We start from the raw sequence: 21,644 nt of genomic DNA on the forward strand, positions 1-21,644 counted from the left end.
TTATTACAAATTGTTTACTCTGATTTCATAAACATTTAAATTTTTATCATTTTAAATTGAATAATTCATCCCTCGCCCATAGCCATGAGTCACATGGCATTATCAAGTTGCTAGTAAAAATGCTTGTTTACTGACTTGGGAAGAGAAGATAAAATGATGACTAGGTCAAGTCCCTACCCACAGAGTACTCATTTCCTCATTAGGAAATAGACACATGCACAAATATGTCTCATAGAAGTACTGAATTTGAAGTTAATAGGAGAGCAAGGGAAAGGGAGAAATCTATGAGGACTTGGTGTGACTTCAGGGGCTCAATTAAATCTCAGGTGAGAATATGAATATTTTCAAAATTAAGTGGAAGTCTGGAGGCCTGAAAGTCTAGCTACCTCAGGGATGCAGGGGCTGGTTTGTATAAAGTTTTAAGTGTGTGTGTGCTCAGTCATATCCAACTCTTGGCAACCCTGTGGACTGTAGCCCACCAGGCTGCTCTGTTCATGGAATTTCCAGGCAAGAATACTGGAGTGGGTTGCCATTTCCTTCTCCAGGGGATCTTCCCGACCCAGGGATTAAACCTGCATCTCCTGCATTGGCAGCTGGATTCTTTATCTTTGTGCCATCTGGGAAGCAAAGGTATAACATATTTTATTAAAAGGAGGAAAACCCTCCTGTCACACCTGAATACTTTCCAACTGACCTGCTATTAGTGGAATTTAAAATATCTTTTTAATTTCTAAAATTGCACTTAAAATCAACTCATTCAGAAATAACTTTTATAAACTGCATGGTATTACTGTATAAAGCAAGAAGTATATTTTAGAACAGATGTTGTACTTCTATAAAGATGAAAACACTGGTGTTCCCCCATCCTACCCTGGGCTTCCCAGGTGGCGCAGTGGTAAAGAATCTGCCTGCCAGTGCACGAGACACAGGAGGCAGGTTCGATCCCTGGGTCAGGAAGATCCCTTGGAGAAGGAAATGGCAATCCACTCCAGTATTCTTGCCTGGAGAATCCCACGTACAGAGGAGCCTGGTGGACTCTAGTCCGAAGGTCATGGACTGAGCGACTAAGCACACACGCATGCTGCATACCACCCACATGTGAGTGGGCTGATGTGTTAGTATTACTAAGAACTGGCTGTGAGGGCAACCTAGATGTGGAATTGGGATTGGTTGGGTTCATGGTCTCTTTTCCATTCCCTGTTTTTCACTAAAAACTCCTGATTAACAACAGGTTTAACTGAAAAAATTCTTTGGTTTTTTTTCTTAGCCCTGTTTTTCTAAGGACAATATGCTGTAAATGAGGCAAGTGAAAAGAAAACAACATTTTTGGGAGAGACACTAGTCTGCATAGAAGGAGAATTTTTGAATAGGGGACATTTTTTCAGTGACACTTTTTCACCCACTGAACTCATTGAGCTGTCCTGGGCCTCCAAAGCCACATGCTGGGTGACAGGCTTTCTTAGCCTGTAGAACCCATTAGAAAGCTGCTTACTTCCAATCTGTTAATGAAAGTTGGCTGTCTGAAGTCTTCCCACCCCTGCCATCCTTCTCCTAAATTGCTTCAGTGGAATTGAAAGCTCCGCAGTGAAATGGAGCCAGTAGTAATAAAACCTCCAGGGCCCCGCAGATGCAGTAACATTAGGCATGTGGGCAGAGGTCCATCCTTGGCAGGCCTGATCTGCAGTCACCTCTTTAATCACCACAAGACTGAGACTCGCTGACATCCTCTAGCACAGAACCTATAGTCTCTGAATGCTCATTCATTTCAAAAGACGAAACTGAGTGCCAGTTTGGGGCCAAGTGCTTTGCTGGCCTCCAGCGATAAGAGAATGAACCAGAGAGATGCAGTTCCTGCCCTCAGGGAACTTAACAGCCTGGGAATGGTTTCATTTTCATAAATATGAAACTGATGTCAAGTAACTCTGTAGTCACCTTTCTCTTATTTTTCCACCAAGGGTTTTTTAAAATTAAATTTGTCACGGATGGGATGTATCTTGGGGCCAACCCTGTCCAATCTCAGCATGATTCATAAACACCTAAATATTTCTTCCCTGCCTCTCTCAACAGACTGCTTTGAAGTAATCCACTCTGCAGCTGAAAACATCTGACCAAACGTGAACAGATGTGTGTCCATAGACATGTTGCTGACTTTTAAGACACTAGTTTAATTACTTAATGAAATGACATATGCTGTTTCTTTACTACCTTGGCCTGTCTCTCGGTGCCTGGTGAATTTTGTCTAGGCTCTTATTCTCTGACGAGAGCTCCAGTAGATTCCTGGTAGGTGGGTTGGGGCAGATGTGTGAGCCCATTCAGCTGTGACGTGCAAGGTTCCCAGGGGCTGATGGGTGGGACCTCTCACTGCTTGTGAGATGGTGGCCCTGAGGTCACTGGGATGGAGGATGGTGTGCTGCAGGCTGGTTGTACTTGGCTTGTGGACTTCCCTTTGCTTAACCTCAGTGGCTCGCCTCTGTTGTGACTGTTTCTGGACACATGGGGAAAGAATATGCTGGGCAGGGACCAAATTCTCTTTGTTTGCTTTGCTGGGTGGACCTTTCCTGGGAGAAGCAGCCTGGATACAGAACAAAATGTGTGTGCCTTGTTGAAATGTAGAATCTTTGCTCTGGCAGGGAATGTCAGTGATACTGAGTCTAGTTCCTCATTTTATAGAGGAGGAATCCAAGTTCCCTAAGAGCTGAGGATCAGCAATAGACAAGGCAAAGACCAGAATTCACCATGCCTTCTGACTTTTTCTTCAGTGCTCATTCTGCTCTGCTTGATGAGTGGCCACTGGAATTGTTACAGACTTGAGAGAATGGTGGTGGCGATTTAGTTGCTAAGTCGTGTCTGGCTCTTGTGACTCCACAGACTGTAGCCTGCTAGGCTCCTCTGTCCATGGGACTTTCCAGACAAGAATACTGGAGTGGGTTGTTGTTTCTTTCTCCAAGGACCTTCGAGAGAATGGCTATATCTTTAAGAAAAAAACTGTCTTCTCCTAACCCCTAATCAGGCAAATGTTTGCTTTGTTTGGAATCTAAAGGAAGGAGAAACATCCAGAAACACTCAGTATACTATGACTATGGGAGAAAATGAACTGTCTTATTGAGAGGGAGAGACCTTGTACTGTAGGGAGTGTCTCCCACAACTCAGATCCTTAGAAAGGCCAGGCCTGCCTCTAGGCAAACTGCCTCCTGGAATCATCTGGAAGCTGAAGGCCACCTTCTGCCAGCAAACTGCCACTAAAAAGACAATTTAAATATAATCTCTCCTGATGAGATTTCCAACCAGATTTCTGGAGCAGGAGGATTTGGAGAAAGATCATATAAATCTTTAAACTAAATCATGGATCCTTTCTAAGGACATACCTTATTCCAATCTGTCATCAAAGCCTGCATGGTTTTCATGGAATCCACTGTGTGCTCATGTATACTATTTATATGCGTAACTTATTTTTAAAGTACCTTATGCCCTCAAGACTTTTAATAAAGATAAAACCCCCACCCACCTCAAAACAAACAAACAAACAAACGAACAAAAAACCCCACAGCAAAAAAACAAAAACAAAAACAAACCCATTGGTTGAATCCCTGTTTAGGAAATTCACATTTGAAACCATGCAAATACTGGCACTGTGTACTTCTGATATTATCTGATGACAATTTATCATTGTCAGTGAGATACAGGGCTGTGTATGTTTTTTTTTTTTTTTTTTAAGTTCTGCTGTGATATGGAAACAATTATCTTGTCAAGGCCAGAAAAACATTAGTTCTGTCAAACAGTATAAGAAAACTCATAATGAAAAGTTTGGAAAGTGACGTGAAAGAGTGCGACTAATCTTAAGGCTTGGATGACTTCATGGATTTGGTTACCTGCAAGCCCATCTCAACCTGGCTGGCAGTCCCCACCCGCCTCCCCCCTCACTCCCCTGCCACCACCTCGCCTTCCAGATGTGCTCTGGGGAAAACCCAGGGAGGGGTGGGTGCTCAGGCTTGGGCCATTACTCCTGGATCCAGCTAGTGGGTTTCTGTTAATTACACAAATCAGTAACAGATGTGTTGAGGCTGAGCACCTCATATTTATCCCACAATGTGTTTTCTTTAAATGGCAAATGTTTTTTAAGGCCAAAAAGAAAAAAAAATGTATCATTATATAGTTCTCCTCTGAAACACACAGCAAAGGGATGAATACATGTCTCCAGAGAGGTATTTCGTCCTGTCATTTGAACAAGGAGCTAAGCCAAGGGTCTCAGAATAGAAAGCCCTTTGTAACTGTCTGAGATCCTTATTAAAGTTTATTTAAATGTGGTATTCTATAAATCATAGCTTTTGTGTTCCCCAGGCTGTTAGATTGTAATTTGTAGCTGGGGTATTTTTACTCTATATAAAATGGTTGATAAGGTTGATAAATTGCTCCCACAGAGAAGGGAGCAAGGAGGAGCTTTCCCTAAATAGGAAAACAGTGAGGTAGGGAAAAGGAACACTCCACTTTTTTTTTTTCTGATCTGTAAAGAGACACTTTTAGGCTTCCAAAGAGATTAGTAGCATCATGCAGAACAGAAAATTTGGAAGTAGAGGTGGTATGGCTGCCCCTAGGAGGATGCAGTTCCTAGGACAAATATTTTTGTTCAAGATTCCTGTTTATATAAACAATTTTGAGTCACCCCAAATCAGAATGTCAGCAGTGGTCTGATATAGTCTCAGGCCAGAATGCTGCTCACACGAGAGGCTGCAAAAGAATCCCTCCTCCACCCTCCTTTACCCCTTCCATCTCTTTGGGGCATCTGGTCAATCCATAACAATGGGGATGAGCAGAAGAGAGAGATGGGGATAGTGGAGGTAGTAGAGGGCTTGAGGATGCCTGGAAGGGGAGAAAATGGATGGGAGTCCATGTGGGTCATGATCTGGCTAGTATGTCCCTCTCATCTGGTCCTAGTCATCAGAGGGGATCTTTACATTTTTCTGAATGTATCTAAGGACTTAAAGGGGAAGTGGAGCATTTACTAGGATAACTTTCTGAGTAGTTGGAGATCTCTTGCAGGGAGAGGAAGGAGCCTGTAATAGTAGAAATACTGCTTGTGACTTAATATTTTTAGTCATTTCAGTTCAGTCACTTAGTCATCGTGTCCAGCTCTTTGCAACCCCATGGACTACAGCACTCCAGGCTTCCCTGTCCATCAACAACTCCTGGAGCTTGCTCAAACTCATGTCCATTGAGTCGGTGATGCCATCCAACCATCTCATTCTCTGTCGTCCTCTTCTCCTCCTGCCTTCAATCTTGCCCAGCATCAAGGTCTTTTCCAGTAAGTCAGTTTTCTGCATCAGGTGGCCAAAGTATTGGAGTTTCAGCTTCAACATCAGTCCTTCCAATGAATATTCAGGACTGATTTCCTTTAGGATTGACTGGTTGGATCTCCTTGCAGCCCAAGAGACTCTCAAGAGTCTTCTCCAGCTACACAGTTCAAAAGCATCAGTTCTTTGGTGCTCAGCTTTCTTTATGGTCCAACCCTCACATCCATACATGACTACTGGAAAAACCATGGCTTTGACTAGATGGACCTTTGTTGGCAAAGTAATGTCTCTGCTTTTTAATATGCCGTCTAGGTTGGTCATAGCTTTTCTTCCAAGGAGCAAGCATCTTTTAATTTCATGGCTGCAATCACCATCTGCAGTGATTTTGGAGCCCAAGAAAATAAAGTCTGTCACTGTTTCCATTGTTTCTCCATCTATTTGCCATAAAGTGATGGGACCCGATGCCATAATCTTAGTTTTTTGAATGTTGAGTTTTAAGCCTGCTTTTTAATTCTCCTTTTTCTCTTTCAAGCCCCTAAAGCCTAAACTGTGCTAAATCAATACACATCACTAGAAGGTGTTTTTTAAAAGTGAGTGACTCATGAATGACATTTGTAGAGGCAAAACTAGAGTTAGAGTAAACAGCGGTTGATATAATGAAATATTCATGAGGAAAATGCATAATTACATCAAGGTATTTCATGTTCTTTAACTCATGCTCTAATTTTCCATTGATTTTATTAATATAGTAGTTTTTAATGGGTACAAATATCTTTGGTTGTAGCAGTAAAGGATTGTATTTCCATAAAAAATATAATTAGTAGGAAAATGCACCTTTTAAAAAAAATTGTTAAACATACGACTTGAAGCTTGAATCTTTGCATGTTTCTTCCTCCCTCTGTCCCTCCCTATCTTCCTTCCTTCCCTCCTTATTGAGGGTATTCACTTATGTGCACTATCCATTTGTCAGAGACAGAATTTTAGGTGCAGTAGTAAAGAATAACTCTATTATTTTGCCAGGCAAAGGGGAACACAGTGAACTCCTGCCCTTGAAAACTGTGTGTCCCAACCTGGGAGGATTTGGTGAGGAGTTTTATAGCAATGGTTCAAAGCGGGGATGTGCTGATAAGGGTGAGGGTATATAAGGGCCTGTACTCCATTAACTTGGTCTCAGGTAATCTCTTGATGCATTTTTCTGGTTCTTTTAATCTGGCCTCTGTGGTCTTCTCTGGAAGGAAGAGTGCTGACATCTTGCATTTGTTGGGAATTTTAGTGTGAGCTAAAGAGCTCAAAGATATTGTTATGTATGTCCCTTGCGGTTATTGTTATGTGCTTCTGTTAGATCCATACCATTTCTAGGTATGGTATGGATCTAACAGAAGCATAAGATATTAAGAAGAGGTGGCAAGAATACACAGAAGAACCATACAAAAAAGATCTTCATGAACCAGACAACCATGATGGTGTGATCACTCACCTAGAGACATACATCTAGGAATGTGAAGTCAAGTGGGCCTTAGGAAGCATCACTACAAACAAAGTTAGTGGACGTGATGGATTTCCAGCTGAACTATTTCAAATCCTGAAAAGATGATGCTGTGAAAGTGCTGCACTCAATATGCCAGCAAATTTGGAAAACTCAGCAGTGGCCACAGGACTGGAGAAGGTCAGTTTTCATTCCAATCCCAAAGAAAGGCAATGCCAAAGAATGCTCAAACTATGGCACAGTTGCATTCATCTCACACGCTAGTAAAGTAATGCTCAAAATTCTCCAAGCCAGGGTCCAACAGTACGTGAACTGTGAACTTCCAGATGTTCAAGCTGGATTTAGAAAAGGCAGAGGAACCAGGGATCAAATTGCCAATATCTGCTGGATCATGGAAAAAGCAAGAGAGTTCCAGGAAAACATCTACTTCTGCTTTATTGATCCTCATCAAAGCCTTTGACTGTGTGGATCACAACAAACTGGAAAATTCTTCAAGATATAGAATACCAGACCACCTGACCTGCCTCCCGAAAAATCTGCATGCACGTCAAGAAGCAACAGTTAGAACCGGACATGGAACAACAGACTGATTCCAAATAGGAAAAGGAGTATGTACAGGCTGTATATTGTCACCCTGCTTATTTAACTTCCATGCAGAGAACATCATGTGAAATTCTGGGCTGGATGAGGCACAAACTGGAATCATGATTGCCAGGAGAAATATCAATAACCTCAGATATGCAGATAACACCACCCTTACAGCAGAAAGTGAAGAGGAACTAAAGAGCCTCTCGATGAAAGTGAAAAAGGAGAGTGAAAAAGTTGGCTTAAAACTCAGCATTCAGAAAACAAAGATCATGGCATCTGGTCCCATCACTTCATGACAAATAGATGGGGAAATAGTGAGAGACTTTATTTTGGGGGGCTTTAGAACCACTGCAGATGGTGACTGCAACCATGAAATTAAAAGATGCCTGCTCCTTGGAAGAAAAGCTATGACCAACCTAGGCAGCATATTATAAAGCAGAGACATTACTTTGCTGACAAAGATCCATCTAGTCAAAGTATGGTTTTTCCAGTAGTCATGTATGGATGTGAGAGTTGGACTATAAAGAAAGCTGAGTGCCAAAGTATTGATGCTTCTGAACTGTGGTGTTGGAGAAGACTCTTTGAGAGTCCCTTGGGCTGCAAGGAGATCCAACCAGTCAATCCTAAAGGAAATCAGTCCTGAATATTCATTGGAAGTACTGATGCTGAAGCTAAAACTCCAATACTTTGGCCACCTGATGCAGAAAACTGACTTATTGGAAAAGACCCTGATGCTGGGCAAGATTGAAATCAGGTGGATAAGGGGATGACAAAGGATGAGATAGTTGGATGGCATCACCGATGGACCTGAGTTTGAGCAGGCTTCCGGAGTTGGTCATGGACAGCGGAGCCTGGCATGCTGTAATCCATGGTGTCACAGAGAGTCGGACATGACTGAGTGACTGAACTGAAACTCCCTTGAGGTGGAACCAGGACCTTGTCCTAGGCTTCCGTGTTGTTTCTTCTCTTTTTCACCCTGTCTCTGTGTCCTGTTCCTGATTAACAGTTGCTGGAATCTTCCCTTTGGAACTCAAGGTCATAGACGTTGGAGCTGTTCCCTACAAACAAGAAATGGGGGACATGGAAAGGCTTCCATGCCCAGGAGCCCCATGGGATCCTGCAGTTTCACCAAGAAGCTTGAAGTCTAGTGGGGAGGGCCTGGGAACCAGCACATAGATAATTACTGAGTCGACAGCTGTGAAGCAGTGAGGTATGGAATGTCATGGGACTACTGGCCTGGAACCCAGCTATGGAAGATGGCAGTGGGCAGAGCTCAGAAAGGCTTACTAGAAGATCTGACCCTGGGCTGACCTTTCAGGGATCCATCAGAGTGAAGCAGGTGAAGAGGGAAAGAATGGGAATCCCTGGTTTGGGATTCCCATCCCAAACTGAAGTGAAGAATGGTTTGGGCTGGAACTCCACCCATCTGGCATGGTTAAGTCAGTGGGGTTTGGGATTAATTTAATGTGGGGTGTTGGAGAGAGGAAGAGAGATCAGATTTCTGACTTGGGCTCTGGGATGGAAGTGGTAGTGTCAGAAACTGATTTAGGGAACATAGGAAGAGGCCTGGTTAAGGGACTGTGAGAATGAGTCCAGGGCTGGACACATTGAATTTGCAAAGCCCATGGCATGTCCTCAGGGGAGGGTCTACTGAAAAGTTAAATGTTTAACATTTATAAAAAGTTGTAAAATATTCAACAACTCTTTTTAGAGCATCCATCATTGGCTAGACACTGCTCTAGATACGGGAGTTATCGCTGTGCATAAGTCTCTGTTTCATGGAAATTATATTCTGTGCTGTTCTCTGTCACTCTGTACTGTCTGACTTTGTGACTCCATGAACTATAGTCCACCAGGCTCTTCTGTCCATGGGGATTCTCCAGGCAAGAATGCTAGTGGGTTGCCATGCCCTCCTCCAGGGGATCTTCCCAAACCAGGGATTGAACCCAGGTCTCCCACATTACAGGAAGATTCTTTACTGTCTGAGCCACCAGGGCAGCCCAAGAATACTGGAGTGGGTAGCCTGTCTCTTCTCCAGGGGAACTTCCTGACCCAGGAATCAAAGTGGGGTCTCCTGCATTCCAGGCAGATTCTTTACCAGCTGAGCTACCTGGGAAGATTATATTCCAGAGAGATGAAAACAGATAATAAAGGAATAAATTAGTGAGATAATTTCAGAATTGCTATTAAGAAAGCACTGGGTATTGTAGAAGTTCTCATTGGGAAGTTAACACTGGAACTGTGACCTGAGTGTTTAGAGGGAAATGTTCATATGAATACCCTGGGGTTCAAGTATTCCAGACAGAGGGCATAGCAAGTAGGAATGAGCCTGGTAAGTTAGAGAAAGATAGTCAGTGAAGCTGAAGCTCTGTGAGTGAGGACGAGAGAGCAGTGAGGCAAAGTTGAAGAGGTAGGCTGCATGGATGAGGAAGGGCCTTAAGGCATGGGGCAGAGCCTTAGAAGTTCACTCTAAGTAAAATGGGAAACCACTTGAAGGTTTTAAGCTAATGGTATCATTTTAAATGACAAAAACCAGCATACAGAATTGTATTTGTTGTACACAAAGTGACATAAGCAGGGAAGCTTTTAAAGAAACTTGCCAGATGATACCACGGATTGAGCAGTGTTTTCATACCATGCTCAGTGCTGTGAATGCTGAGGACCAGGACTGGAAGTTGGTCCTGACACTTGATAGGCCAACGTTTTCCAACGCTGTGATCTCAGGACTCTATCAATATGTATCACTTGTTGTTCTTGTTTAGTTGCTAAGTCATGTCTGACTCTTTGCAACCCCATGGACTATAGCCCACCCAGGCTCCTCTGTCCATGGTATTTTCCAGGCAAGAATACTGCAGTGGGTTGCCATTTATTTCTCCAGGGGATCTTCCCAACCCAGGGATCAAACCCACATCTTCTGCATTGGCAATATATTAGGAATTAAAATGGAGAAAAGTTAAACATTTATTAAAAATAACATACCCATGACATGCTTATCTAAATAACATTTTAGTGAAAAAAAATTATGGTACTTTTCAAAATAAAAATTAGTTTTGAGAAGAGAGTGAGTTTTTATACTTAAGTTCTTACTATTTAGCACAACAGGAGGCACTTGGGTTCTCACATCTGCTTCTGCATCCAGTTGGTTGTGACATCACACATCATATATACTCATATGAGAATGAGAGTAAAGAGGGAAAGTAAACAGCTTCTTAGCATCATTCTGATAACAGTTTTGACACTGTGGATCCCCTAAAAGTTCCCTACACCACTTTGAAAATCTTCGTGTTCAGTGGCATTGGGCAGTCTCCTAACTTAGTCAGGGCCTCAGACTAGTTTCCCTATCTGTAAACTGGAAGCTGTTAATAGCACCAACCGCACAGGATTGTTGTGATTATTTAATGAGTCAATAACATCTGGCCCATAGTGTGTTCCATACATATCAGCCAGCTAATTTTTGTTTTCTTTTTGTTGTGATTCTGTGTGGCAGCAAGCCCTCTTGCAAGAAATTGTAAAAACTCATTTAAACTTTATTCTCACTAATTTTCCTTTCCTGTCCTCTCTTTCTCAAGTTGTGAAATGAGGCTTCAGATCTGAATACCAGCTTACAAACGCTACCATCAGATAACTGCAGGTTTAATGCTAGGCAATTTGTGGTGATGTTCATGGCGCTTTAGGCCAGACCATCAGTTAACTGATTGTTTTGTTGTTGTTTAGTTGCTAAGTTGTGTCTGACTCGCTTGGGACCCCATGGATTGTAGCCCACCCAGGCTCCTCTGTCCATAGGATTTTCCAGGCAAGAATATGGAGTGGGTTGCCATTTCCTTCTCCAGGGGATCTTCCCAACCCAGGGATCAAACCTGTGTCTTTTGTGTTGGCAGATGGATTTTTTACTGTTGAGCCACCAGGGAAGCCCCACTCACAGTTTAGCTTGTCGTAATTTTCCGGATTCTTTCTTTCTTGATGAGGAAATCATCTGTCCTCAGTGAACAGAAGTTGGATGGTGGATGAGGTAGAGGAAAAAGAGATCCAACAGTGTGAGGTTTTGCCTGGGGGTCTCAGACTTCAATTAAATTGCTTTCCCACTCTTAAATATTCCATGCTTCAATCATGAAATGAATTGATATGAAACCATCATAAAATGCTTGAGGGTTTGTGTCAGCTACTGCTTTCTTTCTGGATAGGATAAGTGAAATTTCAATTTTGGCTTCACAGTGGACTCACCAGAGAAATTTTTAAAATTATCGATACTTTGATCATCCCACCTCCAAAGATATTGATTTAATTGGCCTGGATATGGCTTGGGCATCAGGATATTTAAAATACTTCCATTGCCCAAAGTCCCATCAGAGTGTGACTAAAGAATAGGTCATGTGTTTCCCTTTTTATTGTAAAAAATAACAAATTACAAAAAAGTACATAATATATAAATGTCAGCTTAACAAATTGTAGAATGAACACTCACATCCCCATGATCCAGTGAAAAAAACCAGAAGGTTGCCAAACCCCAGAAGCTCCCTTGCTTTTTCTCAGTCACACCTCATTTCTGACTCTCTGGAGGTAATCATTGTCCTGATATTTTATAATCATGTTCTTTTATAATTTTACCATATGAGTATAAACCTCTAAACAACATAGATTGGCACATTTTTAAACTTTACTGAAAGGGAATCGTACTTTTTTGTCTGGCTTCTTTTGCTCAACATCATATACATTTTTTGATTCATTTGTGGTTTTGGATATAGTTATATAGTTCCTTGCTTTTAATTATTTTGTAGAATTCTATGATATCAGTATACCACAGTGTCTGCCATGAATGTTTCTGGTTTTGGGCTTTTATAGCCAATGCTGGTATGAGCGTTTTCATAGGTCTCTTGGTGCAGGAAGGCAGGCATTCTGACATATATTTCTAGGAATAGACTCGTTGGACACATTGGTTTGTCTGAAGGAAGAAAAAGAGGCTGAGCAGACAGGAGTTTGGCAGATAGGAGGTGGTATCTGCGACTCTGTTAACACTCTACTGTGGGCTGGGCCCCTGGAGGGTTGCACTGCTCTGAGCCATGTGCCCTGGGGATGCTGAAGATTTACAGAAGGCAACGAGGAGCTCAGGACCCTCTGCTTTTAATCATTTTCTGAGACTAGAGGGATAATGTTCCCGTCAAGGGTAGAGATCCTGTTGACATACTTCCCAATCTGGACAGCCTCCTGGGATTAGGGTTTACGGCAGGAGACTGGTTGGCCCACAAAACATCAGGCTTTCATCCCAACCTCAGCAGCTGATAGAAAGAGATAAACACGGTCTCTGGAGGAAAAAAAAAAAACATCATCTAGGCCTTGAAGTGGTTCTTAAATTGTCACCCTCTCCCTTACCTTGACAGGTATTCCCCATTCATTAGTTCACTGAGGCTTTGATGAAGATACTTTTTCACCCTTAGTTTTTGTTGTTGTTGTCTTCAGTGGGGAATTTGGTATTAATCAATTGTTATTGATGGCACATGTCTCTGTCACATATAGGATTTCCCAAGTGGCTCAGTGGTAAAGAATCTGCCTGCAGTGCAGGAGATGCAAGAGATGCAGGTTCAATCCCTGAGTCGGAAAGATCCCCTGGAGAAGGAAAGGGCAAACCACTGCAGTATTCTTGCCTGGAGAATTCCATGGACAGAGGAGCCTGGAGGGCTACAGTCCATGAGTTCACAAAGAGTGGGACATGACTGAGCAAGCATACGTGCATCTTCAGTGGGGAGTTTGGTATTAATCAGTTGTTATTGATGGCACATGCTCCTGTCTTATATGAGTACCATAAATCCAGGCTTGTTCCAGATACCTGGGCTAGAATATCCTGGGGTTTCCAGGGAATGTTGACAAGCTTTTCTGGTCTATTCTTATGGTTGCCTGACACTCCAGGCAATTGCCCTGCCCTCTGCAGGTTCTCTCTTGCCACATGGAGTCTCAGGTCCTCTAGAATCTGCACTGTCTGTACTGCTTTGCTCCCAGCATACACATAGGCTGAGGTATGTTAGAGTTAGCCCATATTGGTCCCAAGAACTGCTTGTTGAATGTGAGCCAGTGGTTAAACACAGCTGTTAATGAAAATTAAATTCTATAATTTAAATAAACTATATGGAAAACAAAGTTCATAACTACTTCAAACTCATCACTTAAAAAAATTATTTACTTTAATTGGAGGACAATTACAATATTGTGAGTGTTTTTTGCTGTATATCAATATGACTTTGCCACAGGTATACATGTGTCCCCTCCATCCTGAAGCCCCCTCCCACCCCATCCCCATCCCATCCCTCTTGGTTGTCATAGAGCCGTGGCTTTGGGTGCCCTGCTTCATGCATCAAACTCGCACTGGTTATCTATTTTTACATATGGTAATATATATGTTTCAGTGCTATTCTCTCCAATCATCCCACCCTCTCCTCCCACTGAATCAATTTTAAATGAGTTGACCATCTTCTGCTGATTATGCTCTTGAGGTTAATTGTATCTGTTGGATTGATGTGGTGGAAATACTATACGGTGGTGTGCTATGGCACATCTCTTCTTAACTCAGTGATATGACCGCTTGAACTGGAAATATTTACATCATGGAAAATTGGTAAATGTTACAACTCAGGCTTTTTCTTTCTTTTTTTAAAGAGCTAGTTATTAAACATCTAGCATATCACTGGACATAAGGCCCCCTTTCAGATCCTCAGAGCAGAGTTCAGACAGAATTTAATAAGCCTCAAAGTGGTGCTAGTGCTAAAGAACCCATCTGCCAAAGCAGCAGAAGTAAGAGATGCAGGTTTGATCCCTGGGTTTGGAAGATCCCCTGGAGGAGGGCATGGCAACCCACTCCAGTATTCTTGCTTGGAGAATCCCCATGGGCAAAGAAGCCTGGTGGGCTACTCTCCATAGAGTAGCAAAAAGTCAGACACAACTGAAATGACTTTGCATGCACGCACAGATAACAAAAGAGAACTTAAAAACTGGTTACTAGAAATGGTTATTCTGAGTCACAAGCACAGGCCTCTTGATGGTGGCCCCTAATGTTGCCCCTTTGCCTAAATCCTGTCTCCACTGTTTATTGGTAGTAGAATTCAGCTTTCCTGCCTGGTGTTTGGCATACCCTCAAAGAGAATGACATAGAGCAGGTCTTTCCTATGTAGATTCCAGGCCTCAACTCTCTGAGATACTCAGCGAATAAAGCAAATTCCTTCCTTCTCTCATCTAGCCCACACCTCCATTTTTCTGTTCTCATTTTTTCTGTTTCTTTTTTTTGCCCTAAGAATGAAGTCTCCGTGAATTGATTGACATGTCCATGCTCATTACTTCTTACCAAGGGACTAAGCTTGCTGAGAATACAACAATCAGCATTTTTCACAGTGTCTGGTTTATTCAGTGTTGAATAAAACCACCTGTGGAGCTTCAACAGAAATTTCAGATTGAGATTTGGCCTTTAAAGACTGGCTTCCTTCTCTTTTCCTTGAACAAGTATACACCCATCTCAAGAACAAACAGCAATGCAAAGACATGTAATAGTCCAAATCCAGATTTAGCAATAAAGCCACCGAAATATTTTTTTCTTCTATATTACCTACATGTATAGGACAGGATTTGAAAGACTGCCTTAGCTATATAACTATGCAGAACCTACCTTTAGCTTCTCTATCTGGAACATTTGCATTTAAGATTCCTGTTGCTTTCAGAATTTCCCTAAGAAGAAAGTGTGCTTCAGAAAATATTCAAACTCCAGCACTTCTTTCCACTGATGATCTGATCCAGTCGCCGTCGTCTCTCAGCTGGAGCACTGCACTAGCCTCCTAATTGGTTTCCCAACTTCCACAATTGTGCCTCTTTAGTCTGTTCTCAGCACAGAATCCAGAGAATCAGGTTAAAGTACAAATCATGATGTTCCTGTGCTCAAAATCCTCTAATGCCGTCATCTTTTATTTAGGGAACAATCCATAGTTACCTCTATAGGATCCTCCTGTAATTATTTCTTTGAAATTCATGATACTCCATGTAGGGTGCTCTGCTCCAGCCAAATGGGCTGTCTTGCTGTCCTCTGAACCTGCCAGATACTTTCTTGCCTCACAGATTTTTCATGTGATCTACTTGCCATGTGAAATGTTCATGTCCCAGAAAGCTGCATATTTTGATCCTTAATTTTCTTCAGATTTTTTTCCTCAAATGTTACTTTAGTGATACCCTCTCCAATCACCTTACAACCCTTCCATATTTCCTACCCTCTTTCTACCCTAGTATTTGTTACTTTCTTACTCAGTCATTTACTCATCAACTATATATCTTGTTTATTATATAAAATCGTTTTTGTTACAGTGAAGATTTCATGAGGAATTTTTATCTGATTGTATCATGTTAAATTATCATCGCTGAGAACCTGGTACCTGGCACATAGTGGTTTCTTAATAAATAATGAATGAATGATACAGTGGTAGAACAGACATTGGTTAGGGGCTGGAGACATATTTTATTTTATTTGTTTTTATTTATTTATTATTTTATTTTATTTTTTAACTCTACAATATTGTATTGGTTTTGCCATTATTTGTTTTTAAAATATTTATTTTGCTGCATCAGGTCTTAGTTGTGTCACGTGGGATCCTTCATCATGATGCATGGGCTCTCTGGTGTGGCTCGAAGGCTCTAGAGGGCACAGGCTTCAGCAGTTGCATCATATGGGCTCTCTAGTTATGGCACACAGGCTCCAGAGTATGTGGGCTCAGTAGTTGTGGAGCGTGGCATATGGAATCTTAGGGATCGAATCTGCATCCCCTGCATTGCAAGGCAGATTCTTAATCACTGGAACACCAGAGAAGTCTCTGGAGCTGGAGACCTATGTTTTCATCTTTCCCTTTGCCTGTGATAAGGTCTATAATACTTTTGCCATTCTGTTTCTACATGTCTATGTACTTATTAATACAAAGGAGATATAAGGACTATTCGGAGAAGGCAATGGCACCCCACTCCAGTACTCTTGCCTGGAAAATCCCATGGACGGAGGAGCCTGGTGGGCTGCAGTCCATGGGGTCGCTAAGAGTCGGACACGACTGAGCGACTTCACTTTCACTTTCCACTTTCATGCATTGGAGAAGGAAATGGCAACCCACTCCAGTACTCTTGCCTGGAGAATCCCAGGGATGGGGGAGCCTGGTGGGCTGCTGTCTATGGGGTCACACGGAGTCGGACGCGACTGAAGCAACTTAGCAGCAGCAGCAGCAGCAGCATCAGCAGCTGCATAAGGACTATTTCACATGCCTCACTTTTAGTGAGGTTCATGCAAGGAACTGTTGTCTGTAGGTGTGAGGGGTATTTTTATTGTCTGATTTATATCCAGTGTAGCAAGCAGCTAGCTCCATGCCCACCTTGCTTTAAACCACTCACAAGAAAAAAGTTCTCCATGTGAACACAGGATGGGGCTGATAGGTTCATTTCTGTATCTCCCTCTGAAGATGTTCATGGATCCTTTGCTTATTGCTTAGCAGTTCAGGTAATTGGACTTATTAAAAGACATTGAAAACCTAAAGGGTGAAATAACCCCCCAGAGGGGCCAGAGCTTGTGTGCATCCAGCACTGTGTTAGGTGTTCTACATGTCTGATGCCCTTCTCCCCAACTGAAATTCTATAAGGAAAGTATGACTTCATTTTAGAGATGAAGAGATTGAAGTTTAGAGAGATCTAGGCGTCCATAAAGCAGCAAAGCTGATAAGAGAATGAGCCTGGGGAGAATTCAGGTCTATCTGACTCTAACACCAAACTCCCATCCACTTTAGGAAAATTGAGATAGTTAGTCCAAGAGCCTAAAAGTGAATATTCTCACACCTATGCATGCTGTTTCTCACTGATGTGTTAATTTCATTTCAGACTGTCTATGACCAGTGGTTCATTACCCTTTTTAACATTGTCTACACATCGCTGCCTGTTTTAGCCATGGGGATTTTTGACCAGGTATGTGTTTTCCTTTGTCTTTGTAACTTACTTTGCTCTGTTGATGCCTTCTAGTTGCTTTTAGCTTCTAAGTAGAAGCTTTTGAACTGTGGTGTTGGATAAGACTCCTGAGAGTCCCTTGGACTGCAAGAAGATCAAACCAGTCCATCCTAAAGGAAATCAGTCCTGAGTATTCATTGGAAGGACTCATGCTGAAGCTGAAACGCCAATACTTTGGCCACCTGATATGAAGAACTGATTCATTTGAAAAGACCCTGATGCTGGGAAAGATTGAAAGCGGGAGGAGAGGGGGACGACAGAGAATGAGATGGTTGGATGGCATCACCAACTCAATGGACATGAGTTTGAGTAAACTCTGGGAGTTGGTGATGGACAGGGAGGCCTGGCGTGCTGCAGTCCAAGGGGTTGCAAAGAGTTGGACATGACTGAGCAACTGAACTGAACTGAGAAGATGCAAATCATGGAAAGAGTCCTAAGAATGGAGTCGATACCTTAATAGGTATCATATGGATCAAAAACCCTTCCAACTCCCCCAAAAGATCTCGGATCAGAGCTTGATTACTATCGTCTTAAAGACTCACACTCTACATTATTTTCTCTAAAGGCTCTGAGAGGTCCTACAAGAAATAGTCTCTTTAATTACATTGTAGCCCAGAATTTCCCAAACTCATAGGACTTACGTTTACTTACTTATTTTTCATGTAGAACTGACCAATATGCCTCAGAACTAGTCTCTCTAGTTCACACACTGGAGAATCCTGTATTAGCCTCTGAGAGTGCAGAGAACCATGTAAGGATACATAGAAAATCATGGAGCTGGCTGGAGTGCAAAGAGCTAGCATCTGTGGTGAAACTGCCCAGCACGACTCAGAACAGAAACTCAAGGCCAGAGGAGCACCCTGCCAATGGGAGAGGGAGACACAGAGCCCCAGAGCCATGGAGAGAGAAAGGGCGTAGTTTTCTTTAGTTTAGCTCAATGTGCTTGAGGGGAGCGAAGGGAGGGAATCAATTATAAAATGGTAGGTCCTTGGCACACTCAAGGCCTTGGAGGGTACTTCCTGGATGGGGGAAAGGTCTGGCTGCCCATGGGGAAGTGAAAGACTAGCCAGAGGAGTTTCCATGGCACAGTTAGAGTGTATTATTTAAAAAAATTTTTGAAGTATTTTTAAGGAGACCAGATTTTCTCCAGGCTGTTGTTAGATACATTTGCTAGGCCTCATTTTCTGGCCCAAAGCCATCTATTGCAAAATATAAATCTTAACTTTATGAGCTCATTCTGCTCTCCCATTCTGAAGCTTTGTAGTCAGTTGTAAGCCTCACTTCTTGTATGTAAAAAAGGCAGATTGTGAACAACTCATTTTGTGAAATTCTACAAAAAGCAATGAACTCTTGAAGACTTTATTGGATATAAAGGATTAGGCTCTTTCATTTCCAAGTGCCCATGTTTACAAGTGTTCCTTTTCTTGGTGCTTTGTAGCTGCCCAGAATGTGGGGTAAAATATTAAAAATAAAACAATTTCTGGGAAAAGATGGTTATTGTGCAATATGGAAAACAATATAAAAAGGGGAGAGTTCAAGATGGTGATAAAGGAAGATCCTGAACTCACCTCTTGCTGTGGACACAGTCTACAACTACACAAGGAAAAATTTTCTCTTAAACAACCCTAAAGGCTGTCTGAGTGAAGACTATACACTGAGCAAACAAGAAGAGAACCACACTCAAGGAAGCGAGTTGGAGAGGCTGGGACACAATCTCGCCATAAATCCTACCCCCACCCTCAGCACAGCAGTCTTCAACCAGGAGAAAACTCAAAGCCTGAAGTTCTTCCTTTAGGAGTGAAGGGTATGCACCCCACATTGAGCACCTTAACTCTTAAAACCCGCAACTAGAGATAAGCCCCCCCAAACCAATGGGGCTCCTGTTCCAAGACCCACAAGACTGAAGCAATCTAAGAAATAGTTCTGAATGGGCCCATGTGCTCAGACTCAGTTGCTCCTGGGCCCAGTGCAGACATAGCAAATCATGCCAGTCACAGAGGCTCACCAGCTTATATTAAGTGTCGGCCTGGGAGCAGGCATCCAGCTGAACACACACATCTCGGAGTCTGCTGGAACACACTCCAGGGACAGAGGGTCAGTGCCATCCTTGCATGCTCCATTTGCCAGACTTCAGATCACCAGTATCTCCTGAACAGGTGCTGGTACATGTGTCTGGTGCCACTATTTTTGTGGCTGCCACCCAGAGGACACCTCTTGGCTGCCTAACTCTGGAAGCCAGAGAAACTTGCATTCCTGGTCCCATCAGTTCAGTTCAGTCACTCAGTCACGTCTGACTCTTTGCAACCCCATGGACTGCAGCACGTCAGGCTTCCCTGTCCTTCACCAACTCCCAGAGATTGCTCAAACTCATCCCAATTGAGTCGGTGATGCCATCCAATCGTCTCACCCTCTGTCGTCCCCTTCTCCTCCTGCCTTCAATCTTTCCCAGCGTCAGGGTCTTTTCCAATGAATCAGTTCTTTGCATCAAGTAGCCAAAGTATTGGAGCTTAAGCTTTAGCATCAGTCCTTCCAGTGAATATTCAGAGTTTATTTCCTTTAGGATTGACTGGTTTGATCTTCTTGCAGTCCAAGGGACTCTCAAGAGTCTTATCCAACACCACAGTTTAAAAGCATCAATTCTTTGGCACTTAGCCTTCTTTATGGTCCAGCTCTCAGATCCATACATGGTTACTGGAAAAACCATAGCTTTGACTAGATGGACCTTTGTCAGCAAAGTAATGTCTCTGCTTTTGAATATGTTGTCTAGGTTGGTCATAGCTTTTATTCCAAGGAGCCTATGGGACTATAGTAATCAGCCTGACCCAGAAAGGATCTCATACTCCTGTCTGGTGTCCTGACTTTTATGACTGTTGCCAGGGAACATTTCTAATGTGTGTGTAGACACACACACACACACATGTATATAAAAGAACATACATTATTACATGTATATATAAAATAATATATAGAATAAAAGGAATATATACAGAATATATTCTATATCTATATATTCTATATATATATATTCTAATATATGTATATTCTATATCTATCTATATATTCTAAAAATGTAGAATACTCCCTCCAAAAGCAATAGAATGCAAATTCTTCTGAAGTGCATGTGAAACATTTTAAAGAAAAGATCATTTGTTAAGCTATGAAAAGTCTTAATACATTTTACAAATTGAAGTCATATCAAGTATCTTTTCTAACCACAGTGGTATAAACTAGAAATTACTTACATGAAGAAAGCTGGAAAATTCACTTATATGTGCAGATTAAGCAGCATACTCCTGAAAAGCAATAGGTTAAAGAAGAAATCAAAGAAGAAATTTAAAAATACCTTGAGACAAATTAAAATGGGAATATAAGATATCAAAATCTGTGGGATAGAATAAAAGCAGTTCCAAGAGGGAAGTTCATAGTAATAAATGCCAACCTCAAGAAACATGAAAAGACTCAAACAACCTGCCTTTATACCTCAAGGAACTAGGAACAGCACAAAGCCCAAAGGTGGTAGAAGGAAGGGAAAAACAACAATTAGAGCAAAAATAAATGAAATAGAGACTAAGAAAGTGATAGAGAAGATCCATGAAACTAAGCTGGTTCCTTGAAAGATAAAGTCGACAAACCTTTAGGTAGACTCACCAAGAAGAGAAGAGAGAAGACTCAAAATCAGAAGACATTACAACTGACCGCAAAAATACAAGGATCATAAGAGACTAATATTATACAGCAACAAATTGGACAATTTAAAGAAATGAATAAATTTCTAGAAACATACATCCTACCAAGACTGAATTATGATTAAGCAGAAAATGTGAACAGAATGGAAAACAGTATAGAAATCCTGCAAAAAATTAAAAATAGAGCTATCAAGTGATCCAGCAATTCCACTTCTGGGTATTTATCCAAAGAAAGCCAAAACATTAATTTGAAAAGATATAGACAGTCCTATATTCATTGCAGCATTATTGATAGTAAATAAGATATGGAAATCACCTAAGAGCTAAAAGATATAGATAAAAAATATACAGTTGACCCTTGAAACAACACAAAAGTTAGGGGTCCCCCTCACTTTGGCCCATACCCCAACACAGTCCAAAATTCTCCTTTACCTGTAGAGTTGCCCCTCCATATCCATGGTTCTGCATCTAAAGTTTCAACTAAGAGTGGATCAGGTAGTACATATTTATTGAAAAATTCTGTGTGTAGGTGAACCCACTTACTGCAAACCCATGTTGTTCAAGGGTCAACTGTATACTCAATAAGTGAAGTCGCTC

The 21,644-nt window shown here is 41.9% G+C and overlaps 1 protein-coding gene across 3 annotated transcripts in view; it reads left to right on the forward strand.

Moving 5' to 3' along the window:
- Positions 1 to 21,644, forward strand: part of ATP8B4 (ATPase phospholipid transporting 8B4 (putative)) — a 292,569-nt gene that overhangs the window by 253,841 nt on the left and 17,084 nt on the right. For all 3 annotated transcript variants that reach the window (XM_027554041.1, XM_027554043.1, XM_027554042.1), the window contains one exon: positions 17,239 to 17,322. In XM_027554041.1, the coding sequence (XP_027409842.1) occupies positions 17,239 to 17,322 (84 nt within the window). The remainder of the gene's footprint in view (positions 1 to 17,238; positions 17,323 to 21,644) is intronic.

Source organism: Bos indicus x Bos taurus, chromosome 10, assembly GCF_003369695.1.
Source record: "Bos indicus x Bos taurus breed Angus x Brahman F1 hybrid chromosome 10, Bos_hybrid_MaternalHap_v2.0, whole genome shotgun sequence".
NCBI classification, from domain to species: Eukaryota; Metazoa; Chordata; class Mammalia; order Artiodactyla; family Bovidae; genus Bos; species Bos indicus x Bos taurus.